Raw genomic sequence first — 23,014 nt, 5'->3', positions numbered from 1 at the left:
ATTATATTACAAATTTGATGCCGGATTTATCATTGGTGACAATTGAATGGGAAGCTCACCTTGTAGAGTGTAGAACCGAATGAACCGAATGAACGACTGTGAATACACACTCTGCTGATTCAGTTTGTATTGTATAGAAAACAGTGTAGAGGTCACATTGCCTTCATCAAATACAGCCAAAGCCACCATACATAGAGATATGAATGCCAAGGGATGGGTATAGAGTGTTTGAATGAGTTTGACTGTATTCAAAGTGGGTACCTCCTTATTCTACACTGATAGAATTATTGAAGGAAGTTCATTACATGTTGTTCTTTTTCCTGTGTGTATTTTTTATATTTTATTTAAATTTCGATGGTATTTTTTATTATATATAAATATATTTTTTATTTATATATGACATCACGGGTCATACCGTTCAACCCGGTTGATAATAGGTTCACAACAAGGGCATATCAGAAAATACAGTGATAATATGTTCCAACACGATAGGAACGGTTTCTCCACAGTCCAGATCTTCTGGTCTCCTGCCGGAGAAGATTCCAAATCATGGACTTTTGATCGCGAAGTCCCCAAAATCGAAGGTTACTAAGGGTGCCACGTAATCATCCAGTTCCCGCCATTTTCATTTCCCTCTCACCTAATTGACATAAAAATCCTTATTTCACACCCAAGACCCAACGGACCACAAACTACAACGAACCAAGCTCGCCGCTCGCGATCTCTCTCTCTCTCTCGCTCGCGTGGTCGTGGTGGTAGCGACTAGAGAGCTTGTTCAGTTGTTCTCATGGCGCCTCAAGCCCTAACTGAGTATGAACGCCGAAGGCTCGAGAATATAAAGCGTAATGACGAGATGATGGCCGCTCTGAAGCTCCGTTCCAGGGCCCAAGAACTCTCTTCTTCCACCAAGCGCAACAGGTCTCTACCTCTCTTCAACACACTAGCTTGCCATTTTTGACCGTGATATCTGCTTCTAATCATCTATGTGTCTCCTTTTCTCCGGTTTGTCTTGCTTTCTCATGGCAGAATAGAGAAAAAAGCTTATAAGATTTTTCCAGAGAAGAAGCCCAAAACAGAAACGCCAATTGTAATTCGGCGGTCTCTCCGTGCCCGACGGATTCCGGCTGACTCCTTATCCGAAAAGGACCTCGAAGATGACCACGTTTCCTCCCCCAAAAAGATCCCCGAGTCTTCTACACGGTCGAAAACTTCTCGCAGAACCTTGGATTCTATCAGCATGCAAGATGCATATAGCGGTATTGCATCTGATCGGAACCTTATAGATACGATCATTAGCATATCGAAGAACATCCAATTGGATTTTTCTATCAAGAATGAATCCTGTCCTAGTAAGATGGAATCCTCCGGTGATAAGAGTGCCCAGGAAGCGGCTTTGGGTAGCTCGAAAAAGGTTCGTTCGAGTTGTGTGGTTAAGAGGGAACTCGACATGAATGGGAGTTCCCTCGATTCAATCATGAATATGTCAGAAAATGCCCCATCAAGTAATTTGGTCAAGATGGAATCCTCTGGTGATAAGAGTGCTCAGGAAGCTACTCTGGGTAGCTCGAAAAATGGCCATTTGAGTTGTGTGGTTAAGAAGGAAGTCGACATGAATGGGACTTCTCACGATTCAATCATGAATATGTCAGAAAATGCCCCTTCAAGTCATTTGGTCAAGAAAGAATCTGATGAGAATATAGGTTCTGGTTATATGAACAGTGGTATGCCAGGAAGTGTTCCATTTAATTGCCAAATCAAGAAAGAAGGGGATAGAGTCGTTAGTTCTTTTAATGTGCGTTCGTTAAGATTGAGACCGGAGAATATTGCACGACTCATGCCTGGAAAGATACTGGACGTGCGGTTCTTTCCGTTGACCCACCGCACACTCATTGTTGCTGGGAACAAATTTGGTAATGTTGGATTTTGGGATGTTGATAATAAGGAGGAGGAAGGAGATGGGATCTATTTGTACCAACCTCACTCAGGTCCTATTTCCGCCATTTTGATTCGACCATATTCAGTATCGAAGGTATTCTTTCCACCATGAATTATGCGATTCTTATTTTGTTTTTATAATGTTACCGATGTTCATATAGTCGTTTTGTTTGAGTAATAGTGAATCTTAGTTGTATGGTGGTATACTTTAACTTGTGCATGTTTAATGAGGCAACAAGTAAACTTAATGTAAAACATAGAAGAGATAGTGGACAATAAATCACTGATTTCACTGTTTGGTTCAGAGTAACTTTGCTTTTTGTCGCATATCCTTGTCATGCACCAAGACAAACAGATGGAATGGTTTTCAGTAAAAAGCAGAGTGCTTGCCCAGCAGTTCTGATTAAACACCATATCAATGATCAATCACATGAATAGCATCAGACCTTGTTTAGGCATTGCATTACCTTGTTCTCAATGGGAAGACATTTCTTCTCTTTGCTTGTTGCATAATGATGCACCAGTTGTGTCTTCAAAGTTTTCAATTGTTCAGGTGGAGAGATCTATTTGGACTAAACTTGTAAATTATCACCCCTGTATTTTCTGAAAATGAATGCCACAATAAATACCTACTAAAGTACATATAGTAAAGATGTTACATTGAACTTTCTCAACATGATGATAATGTTGACTGCTAAGCTTTGCCCCATAGTATTTTTTTTTTTTTACAATCTTTAGCTTCATCCATAACTTCAACATGAAGTACGTGTAAAATGTAAATAAGCTTGGGACGACAGTAAATTGAAGTCATCTTTGAATTGTGTGTATCTAATATTTGTGGGCGGCAAGGTTGACTTTATAACCAGGACAAATAAGATCTATATGTTGGTTTCAAATTATTATTTAGTAGGGGTGCAAGTAAGGTGCCCAACTTGAACTTACATTGCATTGGGCCCAATCTGTTCAAATTTTAACAAATAATCAACCTAATCCCGCCCAAGTTGCACTCCAATTATTTAGGATCTTCAATTTGTTCAATCCCTTATATTTTATTTGGTTGTTCTTGTTTAGATAGATTCATTTGAGATGGGTTTTCCATTATGAGGACCATTCTTTTGAGGGTAAAGATTTGGATCAGCATTTCCATCATCTATATTGGAAAGACACAATTGACCACCCTAACCAAATTGGATTTTGACATTCTAGATCTTTTAAGTGAGATCCATCATCTACTAATGATTATGTAATACCCCCTCAAAGATCTCTCAAATTTTAAGATGTTATGATGATGGACCATGTTGGGTACTCAAAAGGATAGAATATGGCATACATGACATAGGCATTATTATGTAACATCTAGTGTTTTAGAAGTGAAAAGTGCAAGAAAATCGCAAGGGTGACCTAGCACTCAAGGTGTAAGGTACAAAGTGAGGCATGCACCTTTTTGAAGCAAAGTGCAAACTTTTGGGAAAAAAAATTCAGACAACCGTAATGTATAAAAATGCAAACTTGAATTTTAAAAGAAATTAAATATTTTATAAATCTCAGTAGCTCAAATTAAAATACATAAGCATAATATATAAAACATATTCAAAATGAAAATGCGGAGGTGAAAGAAAACATATGTAGATCATATCAAAGTGCTTTAAGAACTCAACAATTTGGGCTTGTGAAACTTCAAAGTGTTTATTTATCTCCTAGTTGCATTATTTCAAGTAGCTAGTATATGATATTAAACATCTTGTATTCCTAATCTTAGGAGATTGACTATTTGCCTCCATAAAGACCCCTTAGGAAAGCCCAAATAAGTCTATGTGGGGGTTTGGGGCAGTGCCTCTGACCAAAATTTTGGCCCATATACATAAAGGGGTTCATCTTGTGAATTTTGTTGCAGTTCATTATATTTTAAGATTATGAGTTAAACATTAGTTGTATTATTTTTACCTTTTTGGTGGGAATTTTTCTATTTGAGATCCACCTAAGGCTTCAGCTATTTAAATGGTCTTTGCTTGTGTTTAGAAGTTAACAGCCCATTACTAGTGTACAAACAACAATAAAAGGCAATTTAAAAGTTGATAAACCATGACAAAGTTATAAAACATATAAGAATCTACAAAGAACCAATAAAAAAAAGCAAAATAAGGCATATTTAAATAAAGAACGCACCTGGGTTGAGGTTCAAGAAATGCAACTTGTTTGTGCACCTAGGAATGCCTTTAAAATATTGGTAGCATCCATGAAGATTCAATTCAGTGTGAAGGGGGCTGTGGTGAATTGGCTGAAGAAAGGGGAGGGAATTATTTGGCAGTTAAGGAATGAGTTCAGGCGCTTCAAACAGGCTTCTAAAGACATGGTGCTTCAAATAAATTGGATTAGAAGATCAGCTAACAGCATGGCTGATGGTCTAGCTAAGTCAAGGCAATCTATGTTTTGGGCTATGTTCTAGTTATAGGATATTTCTGTTAGGCTACCCTTTGGGCTGTGTTGTAATTAAAGGGATTGTCTTTTGGGTTTGCTTGGGGCTCGATGTATTTAGTGGAACAATGTGGACTGCTTGTCCACCCACAACTTCTTATTGTACTTGATTTTCCTAATTAATGAATCTTTTTCTGTGTTGCTGATCTCAAAAAAAATTCAATTCAGTGTGATGATTATGATCAACAGGTTATGATTAGTAAATTGAAAATTGCAATACATGTTAATTAAGTAATTACCCCAATTATTAAGATTATAATGTTAGACATATTAAAATGAGAGTTAAATTGATGATTGTGGAAAATATGATGAAGTTAATTGAGAAGCAAGTCTTGAACCTTTTTTGTTTTCTATTAAATATCTAGAGGATGAAGTAACATTTGTTGGATGCTACCTAGGTTTCTTTAGTTTCCTGGCCACCTGAAAGAAGTGCAATTGTTCTTACCTAGTACATTTTGTTTCCTGATTGATCTTTCTAGGTTACCGATCTAGGGACTAGGTGAGAAATTTTAACAATATTAATAGTGTTCTACATTGGAACGTGAAAATGCACAGTTAGCTCATATCTGGGATTTTCAAAATTGTTGTTTTTCCTTACTTCGTAATGTGATTTTTTTAAATATCACAATGAATTGTTGCTTGCTAATTTTGTGATAATGACCAAGTATGATATTGGTTCATTTTAGACATGACTGTTTCGCTACACTGGTATTTTTACTTTTGTGGTCTATTTGCTATGATATGATACTGTCAACTAGGTTTATGTATGTATGGAAGGATAATTCATTCTCCAATAAAGTAGTTTGATGAATGAGCCTTACCATGGTTATGTTTTTTGTTGGAGGCTATGCAAGTATGCATGCAATTTTCTTTGCTTAAAATATCCACCTTTTCATTTCAATTAAAAGACTTGACTATGTTATGTCTATAATATAAACCTTTTTATTGAGTACAGACATTCATTAATTGCAAGCAAATAATGCTTGTTGAGTACCATATCTAGGTTTTCAGCGGCTGCTATGATGGTTTCATTCGTTTGATGGATGTTGAGAAGGAGAACTTTAATCTCATTTACTCCGGTGAAGATGCAATTTTCTCTCTTTCTCAACGTCCACAAGATGCACAATCACTATATTTTTCTGAGGGTCGAGGAGAGTTGCATGTTTGGGATGAGAGAGCAGGGAAACTGTCAAGTTCATGGATGTTGCATGAACAAAGAATCAACTCCATTGACTTTAATGTAGAAAATACCAACTTGATGGCTACGAGTTCTACTGATGGGAAAACCTGCATCTGGGACTTGAGAAGTATTGGCAGTGCTGATGGACCAAAAAGTTTCAAGACATTTGACCATAAAAGAGCTGTTCATTCTGCTTATTTCTCTCCAAGTGGAAGCCATCTTGCAACAACAAGGTATGCAATCACCGTCTGGTACTTATAGTTCGTCCTGTCTAAATAAGACTGCTAATGGATTTACATCTTTTTTTTTTTTGTTACATAACAGAAATTTCCATTGAAATAAACCACCAAACTTCTCACAGAAAGGGCAGTAGGCTACGCTGCTTGGTTCTCTAGAAAAGGAGAGTCAATCACAGAATAAGAAGAAAGGGAAATAAGAAACTGAAAAATAGATAACATACAACTGTTACAAATTACAGCCTGGCCTTGGGCACCCCCATTCTAACATTTGTCTCCCAACCCCTTCTCTAGCCAAAGAATTTGCTGGCATATTAGCACTCCTAGGCACCCTGTTGAAAGAGTTCAAAGAAGCATGTAGGAATCGAGCCAACCTCACCCATTGCCTGAATTCCCAAGGGATTTAGTCCTGTGCCTTCATCCATAGGATGATAGTTTAGTGATCCATCGAATCAGAGTCAGATCTTAAATGCTATAATAATCTATGTTAGTTAGGATAAGATCAAAAGTGGAAAATCAAAACTGGTAATCTCTTGGATGAATGACAGCAGCCCAGGTGTTTGGATTGAGTTTCAGACATCTAATAAGAGAAATCAGGAGCATGATGAAGCACTTAGAAGCAAGCTTCAAATGGGTAAAGAGAACAGTAAATGGAATGGCAGACAGCTTGTCAAAATAAGGGGTGTATAGGGATGTTTAGTAAATTTTAAAAGCTTTGTTGGTCCAAGTGTTTTAATTTAGTTGAAGGTATGAGCCATTAAGAAGGCACTTTAATTTAGTTGTAGTTAAGATTTTGTTGTATCCAGATTTGATCCAAGCCACTGAAATCTGATTTGAATCTGAGTCTAGATTTGTAGATCTGTCATAGATTGATCAAATAAAATATAATTGGATTATATTTGGATAGATATGATTGTTTTCTATTTGTAATCCATCTTCCCAGATGGTATATAGAATATATCTCCCTATGGTTAAACATGACTCAAAATTGTGAAGAGAAAACTATGGATGATACATAGTAAGTATGAAAAAAGATTAAAAGAAGTTAGAAAACAAATTTTCTTTCTGTGGTTTATCAGAAAAGGCTCCCTATAGATTTTCATCATGTCTCTGAAACATTAAAAAAAAATTGAAGGTTTCCATATCATCCATCACCTTATATCAATGTAAAATGCATGTGTGGCTGTGCCACCAAATCATAGATTGTGCACAGACAAGTTCCATGAGCTTCACTTTTCCATAGTTGATGTTGCTTTCTAGATTTCCTTCTTGGACCTTATTGCCATTCTTCCCCACTGAAAAGGGAACAAGTCTAACAATTCACTTATGTTTCTTCTTTTTCTTTGTTTTTTAATTTTCAATCGAACTGTTAAGTGCTTCCAATGAGAAAGTCATGCAAAAATGACCAGGAAAATTACAAATCAAGTTGTGGTTTTTTTTTTTTTTTGTGCTTGGTTGGTAGGCCCTATGTTTTCCCAAATCATACAATTCAACGGTTCAACTAATCAGGTTAAACAAATCACTATTTCTAAAACATTTTGAGTGCTTTATTAATGAAGAATTCACCTTATCCTATTTGAGCACTTATGTAATAGTGCAACAGACCAAAATCCCTGCTTCTGTCTGGATTCCAAAACATTTTCCTAGGTAGATCTCATCCTCTGATTGACCAATGTATTTGGAAGAGTTTGTACATGCTTAATTGTTTTGGAAATTCTGGTTTACTAGATAACCATTCATTATTTCTAAATTATCCTGCAGGTGGCATTCATGGCATTAAAGAGGACAGTTTGAGATTTATTTCAATCTGTCATAACTTATAATGTGCACACTTGCTGATCTTTTCTGTTTTTATCTCTTTATGTAGTATCAATGACACAGTTGGTATATTTCACGGAGTTGATTTTGGGGATGTTTCTATGATTCGTCATAATAACCAGACTGGTAGATGGCTGGCCTCCTTCAGGTGCAAATTTGTTTGATGAGTGCTAATATGATTAGTTGCTTTGTGGAAATTGTGTCCTCTGTATTGCTTCTTATGTGACTCTTGGTGGTCCTTTGGCCAATCTGTCAGCACTTCCTTGTTTGTCAGTTTAGCTAACCACTGTTAGTTTAAGCATGCTCAGATTGTTATTTATAGGATTTAACTACTTGCATCTCTTGAAGCCCTCCTTTACTGAACAAGGATTACACTAGAGCAATGATATTAGCTTTGTTTATTCATAAAATAATATGATATTAGCTTTGTTCAACACTCGAAAACTTTCCTAACTTTCCACCAAAGAAACTTCCGAATGTACATGCTTTTTTAATTTCTCATATATGCTTTACCTTGTCTGTTTCCCTCTATTACATGATCCACTTGTTAATATGCTTTGTCATCATAAAAAAAATCCTTTTATCGCCAATTTTTTCTTTTTCTTACAAAACTCTAATGCATTGCCAATTTGTGTTTGCTGTTTCATCATAGAACATTTTGAATCATATTTTATCTGTCATCCTTCTCAGTATTCCCTCTCCTCCCCCTCTTGGTCTACATTAATTGCTCAAACTTGGTAACTTCTGATGCCTTTGCCTGTCTTTTCTATTCATTGTACCTACTGTTAGTGGTGTTAGTGAAGGGGTATTATGGTCTTTGCACTTATTGAGAATGTTGATGTGTACTGTTATGTTAGTTCGAGTGCCTCTTACTTAAATAAGGGCACTTAAGTCTTTTCCAATAAGTTAATAATATAATAACAGGTCTGGCCGAATCTAGGGAGAATTTTTTTTTCTCTGATTCGAACCAGACCTCTCTTTTCTCTCTTCTTCTTTCCTCTCCTACTTCTACTTCTTGCTGTTCACTTTACTTTACAGTCAATGAACAAGACAGGATTCTAGGGCAGGTCGAACTTCAACATGGTATCAGAGCCACATTGAACAAATCAAACTTGCTAGAATTCTGCCTTCTGCGCATTCGAACTAGGGTTTCTCTTGGGTTTCTCAGCTGAATTGGAGACTGGGAAAAGGGCTGAAAAGGAGTGATCGCCCTCTTCCCTTGAGGGTTCCTATGCCTCCGATTCGTTGGTGATTGGTTGTTGTGGTTTCTAAGCTCTAATTAGGGCTTGTACATGTGGTGCAGTGGTGTCTCAGTCCTTCGTGTGGTTGGCCTTCAGGAAATGAGGTAAAGTTTCCTTTTATGCATATTTTCTGTTATGGAATACATGAGAGGTGTAGTAGTACAGTTCGTATGATGGGTTTTCATATTGCAGCATGCTAGAGTTTATGCTAGGGTTTATTATGGTTTGTGTGTGATTCGAAGGGCAATAGTGTCTACTTAATGGTGAAACTTCCGGTAGCTGTGGATTAGGGTTTGTGGTGTTACAAGTGTGGTTTTCAGCATTTAATATTGCTGAAATTAGTGTGCAGACTTCGGTGAGTAGGGTTTGTGGTGTTGCAGTTTTTAGCATTTAATGTTGCTGAAATCAGGGTACAAATTTCGGTGAGTAGGGTTTGTGGTGTTGTTGTTCTCAGCATTTATTGCTGTTGAAATTAGTGTGCAGATTTCGGTGAAGTGTGTAGTGTGTAGTGCTCAGAATTCAGTGATAAGGGAGTTCGGCAATGGCAGATAACAGTGATAGTAAACCTAGTGTTATGATATCTACTGACTACCTGAATGTCCAAATGACCTCCATTAAACTGAATGGAGAGAACTATGTCCCTTGGGCCAAGTCTGTAGAGGTTTTTCTGAAGGCGAAGAAGAAAGTGAAGCACATAAGAGAGGAGAAACCCCCCGCTAATTCTCAGGAGTATGAAAACTGGGAACAGGAAGATGCACAGATCATCACATGGTTGTGGAACAGTATGGAACCCAGAATCAGTGTGAACTTCATGTTTCTTGACACAGCCACAGAGGTGTGGGATCATGCTAAGAAACTATATTCAGGTCAGGATAATACCACTAGGGTATATCAACTGTATCAGGAATACTTCAATCTACAACAGGGAAATCAGAGCCTTGAAGAGTACTATGCCAGTGTGAGAAATATCCGTAATGAGTTAAACGTCTATCATCCTCTCACTTTTGATGTCAAAGATCAACAGCAACAGCGAGAGCAGTTTGATGTGACACGGTTTCTGGTGGGGCTAAAGTCTGAGTATGAACCAGTACGAGCCCAGATACTGGGGGGATCTGCTCTTCCATCTTTAGAGGAGGTGTTTGCTCGTCTTCGGAAGGCTTCCATTGGATCTATGGATTCTAATGTCTCAGATAAATCAGCATTTGCAGTATCGAGAGGTCGAGGTGGCAGAAGTGGGGCTCGAGGAGCCCAGCCTAGCAGGGGTGGTAGTGGTGGACCTACACATATCCGTGGTGGTGGTCGTACTGGAGGTAGAGATTCAGGGGGAGCTCGTGGTAGAGGATGTGGCTCGGGTCCACGGAAGTGTACTCGTTGTGGTTTGGATGGACATACTATTAACTACTGCTATGACTTACATGGTCCTCCCTCGACGTGGGCCAACCATGCCATGACTAGTGACACCAGTTTCAGCTCTAGACAGGAGAACCGGGCAGCTGATCCGATGCCTCCTACTCCCTCAGATGGTCCAGGCAAGGAGATGGTGAGTGTTCCTCGGGATGAGTATGAAAGGTTTGTTCAATCCAAGTCGCAGCAGAACACAACTACCTTTGCACAATCAGGTATGGCTTGTTTGGCATCCACACCCAACCCCTGGATTATTGACTCTGGAGCCTCCGATTATATGACGAGAACTCCAGGTGTGTTTTCATCTCTCACCCATTGCTCAACATCACAATCTGTTACCCTTGCTAATGGCTCCGCATCATCTATCTGTGGTGTTGGTAATGTTGACCTAGACCCTGTATCCCTATCATCTGTTTTATTTGTACCTAAATTTCCATTTAATCTTATGTCTGTTAGTAAGTTGACCAAGTCCTTTAAGTGTTCCATCACATTTTTCCCCTCTATGTGTGTTTTTCAAGATCTCAAGACGGGGATGAAGATTGGTGGAGGGCATGAAGTCGGTGGACTGTATTATCTTGATGGTGATGGAAGAACGTCAACAGCCCTTCAGTCATCCATTTCTCATCTCTAGTGGCATTGTAGATTTGGTCATCCTTCGCTGAAAGTGTTGCAGTCCTTGGTCCCTTCATTGAGTCAACTTTCTATTCTAGATTGTGAGTCGTGTCAATTTGGGAAACACCATCGTGTTCCCTTTAGTTCTAGGGTCGATAACCATGTATCGAGTCTTTTTTTCTTTAATTCATTCAGATGTTTGGGGTCCTTATAAAGTGATGCCATATAATGGATACATATATTTTGTTATTTTTGTTGATGACTGTTCAAGAATGACGTGGCTCTATTTAATGAAAGAAAGAAGTGAATTATTTGCCATCTTCTAAAAATTTTATGCTGAGATCCGCAATCAATTTGGCATTCACACCAAAATTTTCCGTTCTGATAATAGTCGTGAATACTTCTCTTCATCTTTTCAAGAATACTTGGACCAACATGGCATTATACACCAAACTTCCTATGCCTACACTCCGCAACAAAATGGGGTTGCTGAGAGAAAGAACTGGCATCTTATAGAAACGACACGCTCCCTCATGCACCACATGAATGTTCACAAAACCTTTTGGAGCGATGCAATGCTCACCTCTTGTTTCTTAATTAATCGGATGCCCACGTCTATTCTTGATGGTCGTTCTCCTTTTAATGTCTTATTCCCCAACATGTCTCCGTTTCCGCTTCCTCGGGTATTTGGGCGTGTCTGCTTCGTTCATAATCTGGGTCCCGGGATTGACAAGTTAGATGCACGTTCCCTAAAGTGTATCTTCCTTGGCTATTCCTGAACTCAGAAAGGGTACAAGTGTTATCATCCCAGTTCTCGTCGTTCCTTGGTATGTGTTGATGTTACATTCTTCGAGTCTACTCCGTTCTTCGTGGGGTCCGGTGATGCTGCTTCCTCCACACCACCACCTCCTCTTCCTCTTCCTGTGGCTGATCCACCTTCTCTGGTTCCAGTCATGCCTACGTCCTTGCCTCTGGTGCCACCGTCTGTTGACCATCCACCCATCCGTCACGTGTATACACATCGCCCGCATGTACCGGCTGCAGCTCCTCCGACTTCATCACCGTCGACAGATCCAACTCCAGCTCCGACACCAGCTTCCGACCTAGATCTTCCTATTGCCTTCCGGAAAGGTAAACGTATTTGCACCCTTCGCCCTATTTCCAATTTTGTTTCACTTACTCACCTCTCCGCCTTCCATCGCCAGTTCATCTCTTTGTTATCCTCCGTGGTTGTTCCCAAGGATGTCCAGGAAACCCTTACCTCTCCAGAGTGGTGCCGTGCTATGGAAGAAGAGCTCTCTGCTCTGCATCATAATCACACTTGGGATCTCACCGCTATTTCTCTTAGGAAGCAGGCTGTCGGTTGTAAGTGGGTGTATAGTGTTAAGTACTTGCCAGATGGTCATGTTGAGCGCCTGAAGGCGCGGTTAGTTGCCAAAGGGTACTCCCAAACCTATGGCATTGACTACACAGATACATTCTCCCCGGTTGCTAAGATAGGGTCAATTTGTGTCGTCATCTCCCTTGCAACTATGTATGATTGGCCTCTACATCAGCTAGATATCAAAAATGCCTTTTTGCATGGTGATTTGCTCGAGGAGGTCTACATGGAGCAACCACCAGGGTTTGTTGCTCAGGGGGAGGATGGTAAGGTATGCAGACTTAAGAAGGCTATATATGGACTTAAACAGTCCCCTCGAGCATGGTTTGGTAGGTTCAGTGAGGTGGTCAAGAAGTTTGGTATGAAACAGTGTCAAGTTGATCATTTTGTCTTCAGTCTTGACTCTTTGGCAGGCAAAATAATATTGGTGGTGTATGTGGATGATATCGTTGTGACTGGGAATGATAAAATGGGCATTGACAGATTGACAGCATCTCTATAGGAACACTTTCAGACAAAGGACCTTGGCAAGTTGAAATACTTTTTGGGCATAGAGGTAGCAAGATCTAAGCATGGCATTAATTTGTATCAGAGGAAATATGTGCTTGATTTACTGGAAGAAACAGGGTTGTTGGGTACTAAACCGACTAAGACACCTATGGAAACAAATATGAGGCTGAGCAGTGATATAGGCGAAGTATTTGAAGACCCTGGCAGATACCGAAGTAATTGCAACAGGAAAGGAGTGGATGTAATGGGATTGCTGCCTATAATTTTTTGAAGGGTGGAAAATCTGGGGATGCTTCACTTGGTATGGGTCTATTAAGCACATCTAAAAAAACTAGTTATTTGATTCCAAAATAACTTACTTTGCCTCCTGTGATTTCTAGCAGTTTAAATTTTCACTTGGCAACATAAAATCTGCCTTGAGAGACACCCTATGGTTGCATTTATTTTTTCATAGACATGGAAAAGAACTTTATTTTCTTGTTGTGAAATGGAAGAGGCTTTCAAATTGAATGGTTTTAGGTCCCTGCTATGTAGCTCAAAGGATGTGTATGACTGGTAATCAATACATTATACATTCACATGAAAAAGATCTAGACCTGCCCCATCAATGATCTCTAATATTCATGATGGATCTCATGGGTTAAAGTTTTGACCAGATGAGTAATTGTAGCCATCTCATCAATTGCATTATATTTTATGAGAGTAAAAAGTTATTGGAACTTTGTTTTACATTTATGAAATTACCTATAAATGGTGGCTTGACCGACTGGGAGCACTACTTCCTGTTTTCTCTGTGCACTAGATACAAAGTTTGGACTAAAATACTTATACAGCCAAAGTATAAGGTGTTCACTGCCTTTATTTGGTTGACCCACCCCAATTCATATCTCCGTGAGATCATCATTTTTTTAACAGTTTGTTTTATTTCATTGCTACAGAGCAATATGGGGTTGGGATGATTCTTATCTCTTTATTGGCAATATGAAAAGGGGATTGGACATTATCTCCAGCATCCAAAGGAGAACAGCAATGACCCTGGAATGCCCGTACATGTCTGCAGTCCCATGTCGGTTTTCTGTACACCCTTGTAAGGTTGGGACGTTGGCAGGAGCAACAAGTGGAGGACAGGTTTATATGTGGACATCAAGTTAGGAAAATGTAAGACAATATTGTAGCAGAAATTTATAATTTAAGACCAGGATCCAGAACCAAATCTTAGATATTTTTTGTAAATTTGCATGACTGGAAGAATATTCATGTCAACTGTATACTTTTAGTGCCAACATTTTTAATGAGTTTGTACTGATTTAGAAGTGATGTTTCTGGTCTCTGAATATTTGAATGTCTTGTTACTCATCTGATTTCTGGATGATTTATCGAAATCTTTAGCGGTAAGCTATATTTTGAGACCACCACAGAACTGGAATGCTGGACTGTTGAGTGGATAAAATGCATAGAACAATTCAATACAGATCTGTTCCAGTTATTTTACAGAAAAAATCACTAAAACTGTAGCTAGAAAGAGTAAAAGCATTCTAGAAGCTGGCTCCCAGTTTTCTGGTAGAAGAAAATAATTCTTAATGCTTTTCTCTGAGATGGGCAGCAGCCTTACAAACAAGGCAGTTTCTATATGCCTGAAAGGAGACTCTGATCTTCCTTTAAAGGGCCTTGGTTTTTATTTCATAAAAATCTATTTTCTTTTCAACCTAATGTTTCTGGACAGCTTTTAATGACTTCACAGATTTTGGATTGCACAAAACCACAAATTAGTGCTAGAAATTGAGTTCAGCCTTGGTTGTATCCTTAGGGACAGTGCTGCTGACTCCTGCGTGACTAGGAAGCTTTGATTGCCTTTTCCACCTTCAGGACTTGATTTGTGTTGAGACTTAATCTCATTAAAGATCAAGTTTCATGGGTTGATTGATTGATCTTCCCAGCAAAATTGTTGTTTTTTTCTGTTTTTCTTCAAATCCCATAGGAAAAAATTACAAGCCCTCTTTTAGATTTTATATTTAAGAATTTGCCTGTACTCTTTAGTATATCATACAATGAAAATTGTAGACTTTGTATCATTTTATGCGTGTGTACATGTTCGGCGCTTTAGATGCACACTTTACTTACACTTCGTATAGGAAGTAGGAATGCAATTAGGAAGCTAAATCTCAATTATTGAATGCAATTAGGAAGCTAAATCTCAATTATTGATTTTTGCTTTTTAGGCTCAATTTGGAAAGAGTACAAATGCAAATATTTAAAGTACAAATATATACAAAATACAAGGTTTTACACTACATATTTGTATTTATACTCCTTCCAAACTTGGCCTTAGTCCCTATTCATTTACTGGTAAATAAGCTTGGGGAAGTTGGTCAATATATATCTTTTTTCCATTGACCAATTTCACAATGTTCTTTTTGCATTTACCAATGGGCCTTGCGGTAAAATAAGTTACACTTCTACGATTAAAACCTATCCATCTCCTAGGTAGGTAAATAACTTTCTCACTGAGGGGAAATTTTATAAAGCACAATGGGACAACTTTGTCCATTTTTATATTAGCTTTTTATAGGTAAAAATGATGTCATTTTATTACTTGAGAATCCTGGAAATCAAAAGAACATGTGTAAGTCACTTACCCAGAAAACATTTACCACTTACCCGGGTAAGTTACAAAGATGCAAACAAACAAGCCTTGATATTTATTCATCTAATAATTAAGATTTTATTCGGTGTGATCATATCATCATCCATGTCCCAACTATATAAGGCCATCAAGTTGGCAACATGAATCCTATTTCATCAATCCATTCTATTTAAAATTATATCTAATGTCGAATTATTACTACTTAAATCATTTCTTACTACTTCTACCCATGTCCCTTTTGGTCCACCCCTATCTCTTGTAGCCCTTCCATTTGTAAAAAATCAATTCTAACTAGAGCTATTAGTGGTCTTCTATACATATAACCAAACCATCTTAGTTTATTCTTTCTCATTTTATCACTTATTAGAGCTATTCTTAGGATTTTGTGGATGAATTCATTCTTAATCTTATCATTTTATAGTTTTTTCAAGGTTTTTAATACCAGGCCGAATAGGGAACCATTCTAGGGATCAATTCTCGAGTCGAATTGTTTAACCGTTTGATTCGAATGGGTGGCCCGTTCTAACTTAAAAAAATAAAAAACAGCAAAAAACCATTGTCCGCGTCAACAATTAGATGGTTTGACCACTCAGGTCAATGGGTAGTTGACCAAATAAATGGCTTTGGCCAAAAAGTAATTTTAAGGTAAAATGAACTGGTTACCTAACCAATTTCTGATTTTTCCGATCCGGTTCAATTTTCAAAACCATGAGTTTTTTTACTCGTTCGTCTTAGCATTTACATTTCAGCCACACTCATTTTCTAAACATATTGTTTATTGACTACCCAACACTCTACTCCATACAACATAGCTAGCCTCGCAACTATTTTATTGAAATTTTCTTTTAATCTAAGTGGTATTCTCCTATCATACAAAAGTCCAAATGCACCATTCCATTTTGCCTAACTTTAATTCTCTAGGTGGCATCCTCCTCGTTTTCTACCTTGTTATGAATTATTGAACCAAGGTACTAGAAATGGTTACATAGGGTTCTTTCTTGGTCTCCAATCTTAGGTGTATCCTAATACACACCTATTATTACCTTTTTCTTTTGGTAAATGATAAACACCTATTATTACTAAATTTACATGTCATATACTCTTATTTAGTCCTACTTATTTTGAAACCTCTTGTTTCTAGGACATTTGTCTATAAACTTAATTTGCATTTAATCCTTCATTAGTTTTATCAATTATAACAATATCATTTGCAAATAACATGCACCATGAAACTTCTTCCTGAATATGTTTAGTCAGTTCATCTATAATCAATGCAAATAAATAAGTGCTAGGTGTTGAACTTTGGCAAAGGTCCATCATAACTGTAAAATCTAAAGTCCTCCTCACTGTGTTCTATATTGATTGTTGCCCCTCCATATATATCCTTAATTAGGTTTATATACCTATTTTGAAGTCATTTCTTTTCTAAGACCCACCATATTATCTTTCTAAGAACTCTTATCATAATCCTTTTCTAGATCAATGAACACTATATAAAGATTTTTCTTCTTTTCTTTGAACTTTTCCATCAATCGTCTCAAAAGAAATATAACTTATATGTTCATCTCCTTAACATAAAGTCAAATTAGTCTTCCAATATACTTGTTTCAAGTTATTGTCTTTGTTCAAATATTCTCTTTCAACTTTTCATAGTGTGGCTTGTGAGTTTAATTCCTTAGTAATTATTATAACTTTCTATATCACTTTTGTTCTTAAATATAGGCATCAAACTACTATTCTCCAACTATTAGGCATAGTTTTTTTATTATTTTTTTACTTTCTTATTAAATATCTTAGTTAGTCATATCACACCTACCTCTCATATACCTTTCCACATTTCTATTGGAATCCCATCAAGTCCTAATGCCTTTTCCTTCTTTATCTTATTTATTGCATCTTTTACTTTAGTATGCCTGACTCTACGAAGGTACACATTATTTTTAAAGTATTAGTATTATTAACTTTTCCTCTATTAGCACCTTCTCCTTGTTGATTTAATAAATTTTCAAAATAGTTTTTCATCATTGTTTGATTTCCTCATCTTTTACTAAAATTCTTTCATCTTCAACTTTAATGCACCTAATATGGTTTAAATCTATGTATTTCCTTTTTCCCGACTTTGCTAGTTTATAAAATCTTTTTTTTTTCTTTCTTTAGTGCCTAATTTATAGCAAAATCATAAACCCTACATTTAGCTTCATTTACTCTTTTTAAACTTCATTTCTTATGGCTTTATATTTTTCCAATTTTCTACATTTTTTAATTTTTAATCATTCTTTAACATGCTCATTTTAATCTGATTATATTTTTAGCTTTTTCATTTCACATTTTATCGAGTGTAATCACTAGCTTTATTAAATTTTCCAACAATTACTAACTGTTAAAATAACTAGACAAACAATGAATAATCACTTGATTTAAAATTCATAATTATACAAGAATCCTTTTCAAGTGATTCTCTACTATCTATAAATAGGTGTAAATACAGTTAATTTTTACACCAAAATTTAATTTCAACATTTATTCATGGTTTGAAATATCAACACGCTTGATGCACATTTTTTGCATATCATGCCATTCAAAAGGTCAAAACCCTATTTTTTTGGGGTAAAGTAAATTGAAGATTAGTACACTTTGGGGCTAATCTTACTTTAATATCCAAACTTCAAAATGTACCACTACAGTACCTGAACTCTCAAATAGTTACTTGATTTAAAATCATAACCGAATTTAGATGGTATGTAAAAGGACACAATTACCCTTTTAAGTATTGAATAGGTGAGAGAAGCATAATTTTGAAATGGCCAAAATAGTCATATTGAAATATTATGCACCATTTTTCATTGGAGAAGATGACGTTGCCATAGAAGCGGGATTTAAACTATCATTGTTGTAATGATTTTCTCAATCCGTAACAGGGGGGTCAGACCACCATCCTTATCGGAGAAGATGAGTAATTCTTGCAGTTGCCAAGTAAAACAATCAGGGTAAAATGGTCTAAAAAATATTAAAAGAATGTATTTTTGACATTTAAAAAAAATTAAGTCACACGTGCCATCAGGTGATATAGATAACTGACAGACTACTGCTAACAACAGGTACTAAATTGGCAATTTTGGGGAGTTCAAGCACTACAGTGGCATGTTTTAAAGTTCAAGTGCTAAAGTGAGATTAGCCCCAAAGTAGAGGGTACTAATCTATAATTTACCCCTTTTCAGCTTTGGATTTTCATAATAGACATATTAAGAGGGGTTTAAATGTGTAAACATAAAGAATCCCCATACACAGATGTTCTCAGTGTGGCTATGGTGATGTGTGGGTAAGAGACCTGAAGTTTTAAAGGGTTCAAAAACCAATACGTTAGGATGTTTTGAACCTTGCATTTATCTTTCAATCAAAATCGTTATAAGCTCATAGAAGGCTTTTTTTAGACGAACTTGAATTTTTTTTAAACCCCAAACATTATCTTGTTGGAGGGGTGGCTGCCGTAAAATTTTATAAATATAATATTTTGAAGAACTTCCACTTTACTAGTTGCAATTATTAAGCAAAGGTTTTGTTGTATCTTGAACTCTTACATCTTGATAGAAAATTCAGTTTGCTATGTTGAGACTGATGGACCGAGTAGATGCAGAGGTGAATGGCTGAGATCTTGGTGTATCAAACCTGCATACAAAGAGAGAATAAGAGTAGCTGCACAATACAAGATCCGAGACACCTATCTCTCAAACAAAATGCAAGAGAGAACCGTCAAATCTGGATGGAACCGAAATTTGGAGGTTGCTTGACCTTCCAAGTTATCTTTGATTTTTTTGAACACACTGCTACCTTTGTGATAGCCATATATATAGGTCTTTCCCCAACGTTCCCTTCCTTGTTTTGAGGGACCGTAACCGACTTGAACATTTGGAGGGAAGACCAAGTCAAGGCCTCTCCAAATTGAGACAAATGTCTCATACTGACCAAGGATCTATCCACATGGCCATCCAGTCTAGACTAGGTCAAGTGGATATCCATTGACCCAATAAGAGCTGGAATTTGGATCCAGAATAATCCAACAACATTGGTATCTCCATGCATAAAAATATTTTCAAATAAACAATCAAATAAATTTATTTTTTATAGAAAATAAATAAATAAGTAATAATTCAAAATGAATGATTGTGTGTGAGAGTGTTGCATGAAGATAACCATAAAATCATCTTCCATCAACATGTGGTTTGTCACATAGCCATTGGATACTCCAACATGTTGAGGATTAAACGAGGGCCTATGGCCACTTTACCATCATCTCCCACTTGGTCAGTTAGGCCCGAGATGAATAGGTGCCAACCAACCCCATTGTTTAACGTGCCTTACATAATTTGTAATTGCAATTGGTTTAGTCAAAGGGTCGGCAATCATATCTTTTGTAGGCACATATTTTACTAGGATCTCATTCCGTTGGTAGACATCATATAAATACCAGTAATTGAGATCTATGTGTTTCCCTTTAGGGCTAATCTCATCATTTTTAATTGTCTTAATAGCAGCTTGGTTGTCATTGAAGATTTTCACAGCTCCTAATGGCACATTAGGAATTCAAAGTTCTTCCAAGAATCTCCTAATCCAAACTGCTTCAGATGTCATGGAGCTACAAGAGATAAACTCAGCTTTCATGGTGAATTTAGCTACACAGCTTTGTTTCTTGCTTGTCCATGAGACAACACCTCCTCTTAAGAGGAATAAGTACCCGGTTATGGATTTTCTATCATTCGGGTCACCTACAAAATCTGCATCATAATAATCCAGTAACTCCAAATCATTTGCATGATAGGTTAATCTGAAGTATTTTGTTAACTGCAAATATCTAAATATTCTTTTAATAGTCTTCTAATGTATTTACCTGGGTTACTTTGGTATATACTAACAAAACCTACAGCATATGAGATATCTAGTCTTGTGCAAAGCAAATCATACATCAAGCTACCAATAACTTAAGCATAGGTCTATACTTCATTTTCTCTATTTCTTCATCATTAGTGGGAGTCATATCCCTACTTAATTTGGTTCATTTACAAATTGGAGTTTCAACTCCATTACAATCTTTTATATTAAATTTCCTTAGGATTTTCTCCAAGTAATGCTCTTGTGAAAGAGTTAAGGTTTTAGTATTCCTATCTCTTTCTATTTTAATTCCAAGTACATAACTTGCATCACCCATGTCTTTCATTTCAAAGTTGGTCTTTAACCAATCTTTAGTTTCATTAATCATAGATACATCATTTCCAATAATAAGAATATCATCTACATATAATGAAAGAACAACAAAACTGCTCCCACTATTCAAAGAGTAAACACAATGATCAAACGGATTAGGTATAAATTCAAATTTAGATATTGCTTCATGAAAAGTATGGTACCACATCCTAGATGACTGTTTTAAACCATATAACGATTTCTTTAATTTATACATTTTATTTTCTTGTCTCTCTATTGCATAACCTTTGGGTTGAGTCATGTATATTTTTTCATTCAGCTTCCCATTGAGGAAAGCAGTTTTAACATCTAATTGGCACAACTTTAAGTCCAAAAAGGCAACTAAGGACATTAGGGTTCTAATAGAGGTAAACTTGGCAACTAGAGAGTAAGTCTCATAATCAATCCCCTCTACTTGGGTGTACCCTTTTACTATTAATCTTGCCTTATATTTTTTTATAGACCTATCAACATTGAGTTTTCTCTTTAATATCCATTTAAACCCTATAGGTTTCCTATTCTTGGGTAAATCAACTAATTCCCAAACTTGATTTTTATTTATTGAGTCTAACTCTTCTTCTATGGCTTCACACCACTTTTTTTCATCAGGTGCATCCATAGCATCTTCAAAGTCAATTGGATCATCAAGAGACTCTTCATTCAAGTAAGTATAATAATCTTTTAATCTTGATGAAGGGAATCTTTCTCTTTGAATTCTACCTAAGGTGTCATTATTAGGTGAAACTTGTCTATTAGGTGCAATATTAGCTTCTATAATTTTTATATTTAATTCAAATAAGCTAAGTAATTGTTTATTATCCTCAATTTAATCTTCTAGAAAAACAACATCCCTTCTTTCTATTAATTCAATTGTTCCATCAGATTTATGATTAACAAACCTATACCCTTTGTTATTATCACTACGCTCTATAAAGGTACACCTTAGACTCTTGTTATCTAACTTGCTTCTTTATTGATTTGGCACTCTTACATAGGCACTAGCCCCCCAAATTTTGATGTCAGTCAAGTTTGATTTTCTACTAGTCCACATTTCATGGGGTGTTAAGCTATTAACTTTAGTTAGAACCTTATTTAGAATATATACAACAGTACCTAAGGCTTTTCTCCAAAAGTGTGTTTTTAGAATTGAGTGAGATAACATTGATTTCACCATATCCAACAAAGTCCTATTTCTCCGTTCAGCCACTCCATTCTATTGTGGCGTGAAGTACATGGTTAATTGGTGTATGATTCCATTTTGTGTACAAAAGTCACTAAATAGGTTAGAGATATATTCTCCACCTCTATCACTCCCAAGAGTTTTTATTTTTCTACCAAATTGGTTTTCTATAAGCGTTTTATATTCTTTAAATTTCTCTAACACTTCTGATTTTCTTTCAATCATATACACAGCCAAATCTAGAGAAATCATTTATAAAAGTTACAAAATATTCCATACCCCTATGTGTTTTTACGTTCAAAGGGCCACAAACATCAGAGTGTATTATAGCCAATAATTCCTTTGATTTCTTTCCTTCCTTAAAAAGGGAGCCTAGTCATTTTTCCACTAAGGCGTGGTTCACAATAATTGAAATTCATTTCTATTTTGGGAATTAAGCCATTGGAGCTCATTCTCATCATTTTATCTTTGTTTATGTGACAAAGTCTAATGTTCCATATGTATGCCTTTTCATTCCATGATAAGCACAATCATAACTAGAAAGAGCATTAAATTTATTAATAGCCAAACGATACAATCCATCAGACTTATTCCCAAACATTAAAACTCTACCATGCTTTCCTATTGTCACTTTTTCTCCCCTAAAACGTACATCAAAACCCTTCTCATCTAACATAGGTATAGACAATAAATTTCTCCTAAAATTATATGCATACAATACATCATTAATGATTAAATTTTTGTTCTCATTTATGGGGATCTTCACTTTTCCTGTTCCAAGTACATCAATGTAGATGTTGTTTCCCATAAAAATTATGTGTTCTCCTGTCTTCATTTCCTTCAATTCCAGGAACATCTCTTTAGTTTTGCAAATATGCTTAGAGGAGCCAAAATCTATGCACTAATCAGAAAAATCAGAATCAGTAAAGTAGGATTCAGAGACTGCATAGACTGTCTTTCTTTTCAGTTTTTCCTTTTTCATTATTTGATTTATTCTTCTTGCATTCTGGGCAATTATATTTTGTATAGCCTTGTTTTCCACAATTAAAGCAATGCTTACCCTTAATCTTCTTGAATCCTTTTGAGAATTTAAATTTCTTATTAAATTTTTCCCATTATTATTTTTGAAAAACTTATCCTTAGGCTTTTCAGCTGTTTGA

The 23,014-nt window shown here is 36.4% G+C and overlaps 1 protein-coding gene across 4 annotated transcripts; it reads left to right on the top strand.

Moving 5' to 3' along the window:
• The first annotated feature begins 672 nt into the window (after positions 1-672).
• LOC148843209 (uncharacterized) lies at positions 673-14,109 on the top strand. Of its 4 annotated transcripts, none has more exons than XR_016102806.1 (6): positions 683-918; positions 1,027-2,029; positions 5,414-5,823; positions 7,694-7,792; positions 8,585-8,989; positions 13,731-14,109. XR_016102806.1 is itself a non-coding variant. In XM_088956525.1 (5 exons), exons 1-5 carry the CDS (start codon positions 788-790, stop codon positions 13,942-13,944), a joined length of 1,857 nt encoding a protein of 618 aa, XP_088812651.1. In that variant the 5' UTR covers positions 673-787; the 3' UTR covers positions 13,945-14,109. The 4 variants fall into 4 exon arrangements, 2 of the variants coding, with proteins under 2 accessions (XP_088812651.1, XP_088812652.1); XR_016102807.1 differs by having other exon boundaries at positions 8,569-8,989; XM_088956525.1 differs by lacking the exon at positions 8,585-8,989 and having other exon boundaries at positions 673-918.
• Positions 14,110-23,014: the final 8,905 nt, after the last annotated feature.

Source organism: Nelumbo lutea, chromosome 8 (genome assembly GCF_056320005.1).
Source record: "Nelumbo lutea isolate HS-2025 chromosome 8, American lotus-T2T, whole genome shotgun sequence".
Classification (NCBI taxonomy): Eukaryota; Viridiplantae; Streptophyta; class Magnoliopsida; order Proteales; family Nelumbonaceae; genus Nelumbo; species Nelumbo lutea.
The sequence above is the reverse complement of the archived record's forward strand: the minus strand, read 5'-3'. Positions and strand labels throughout refer to the sequence as shown.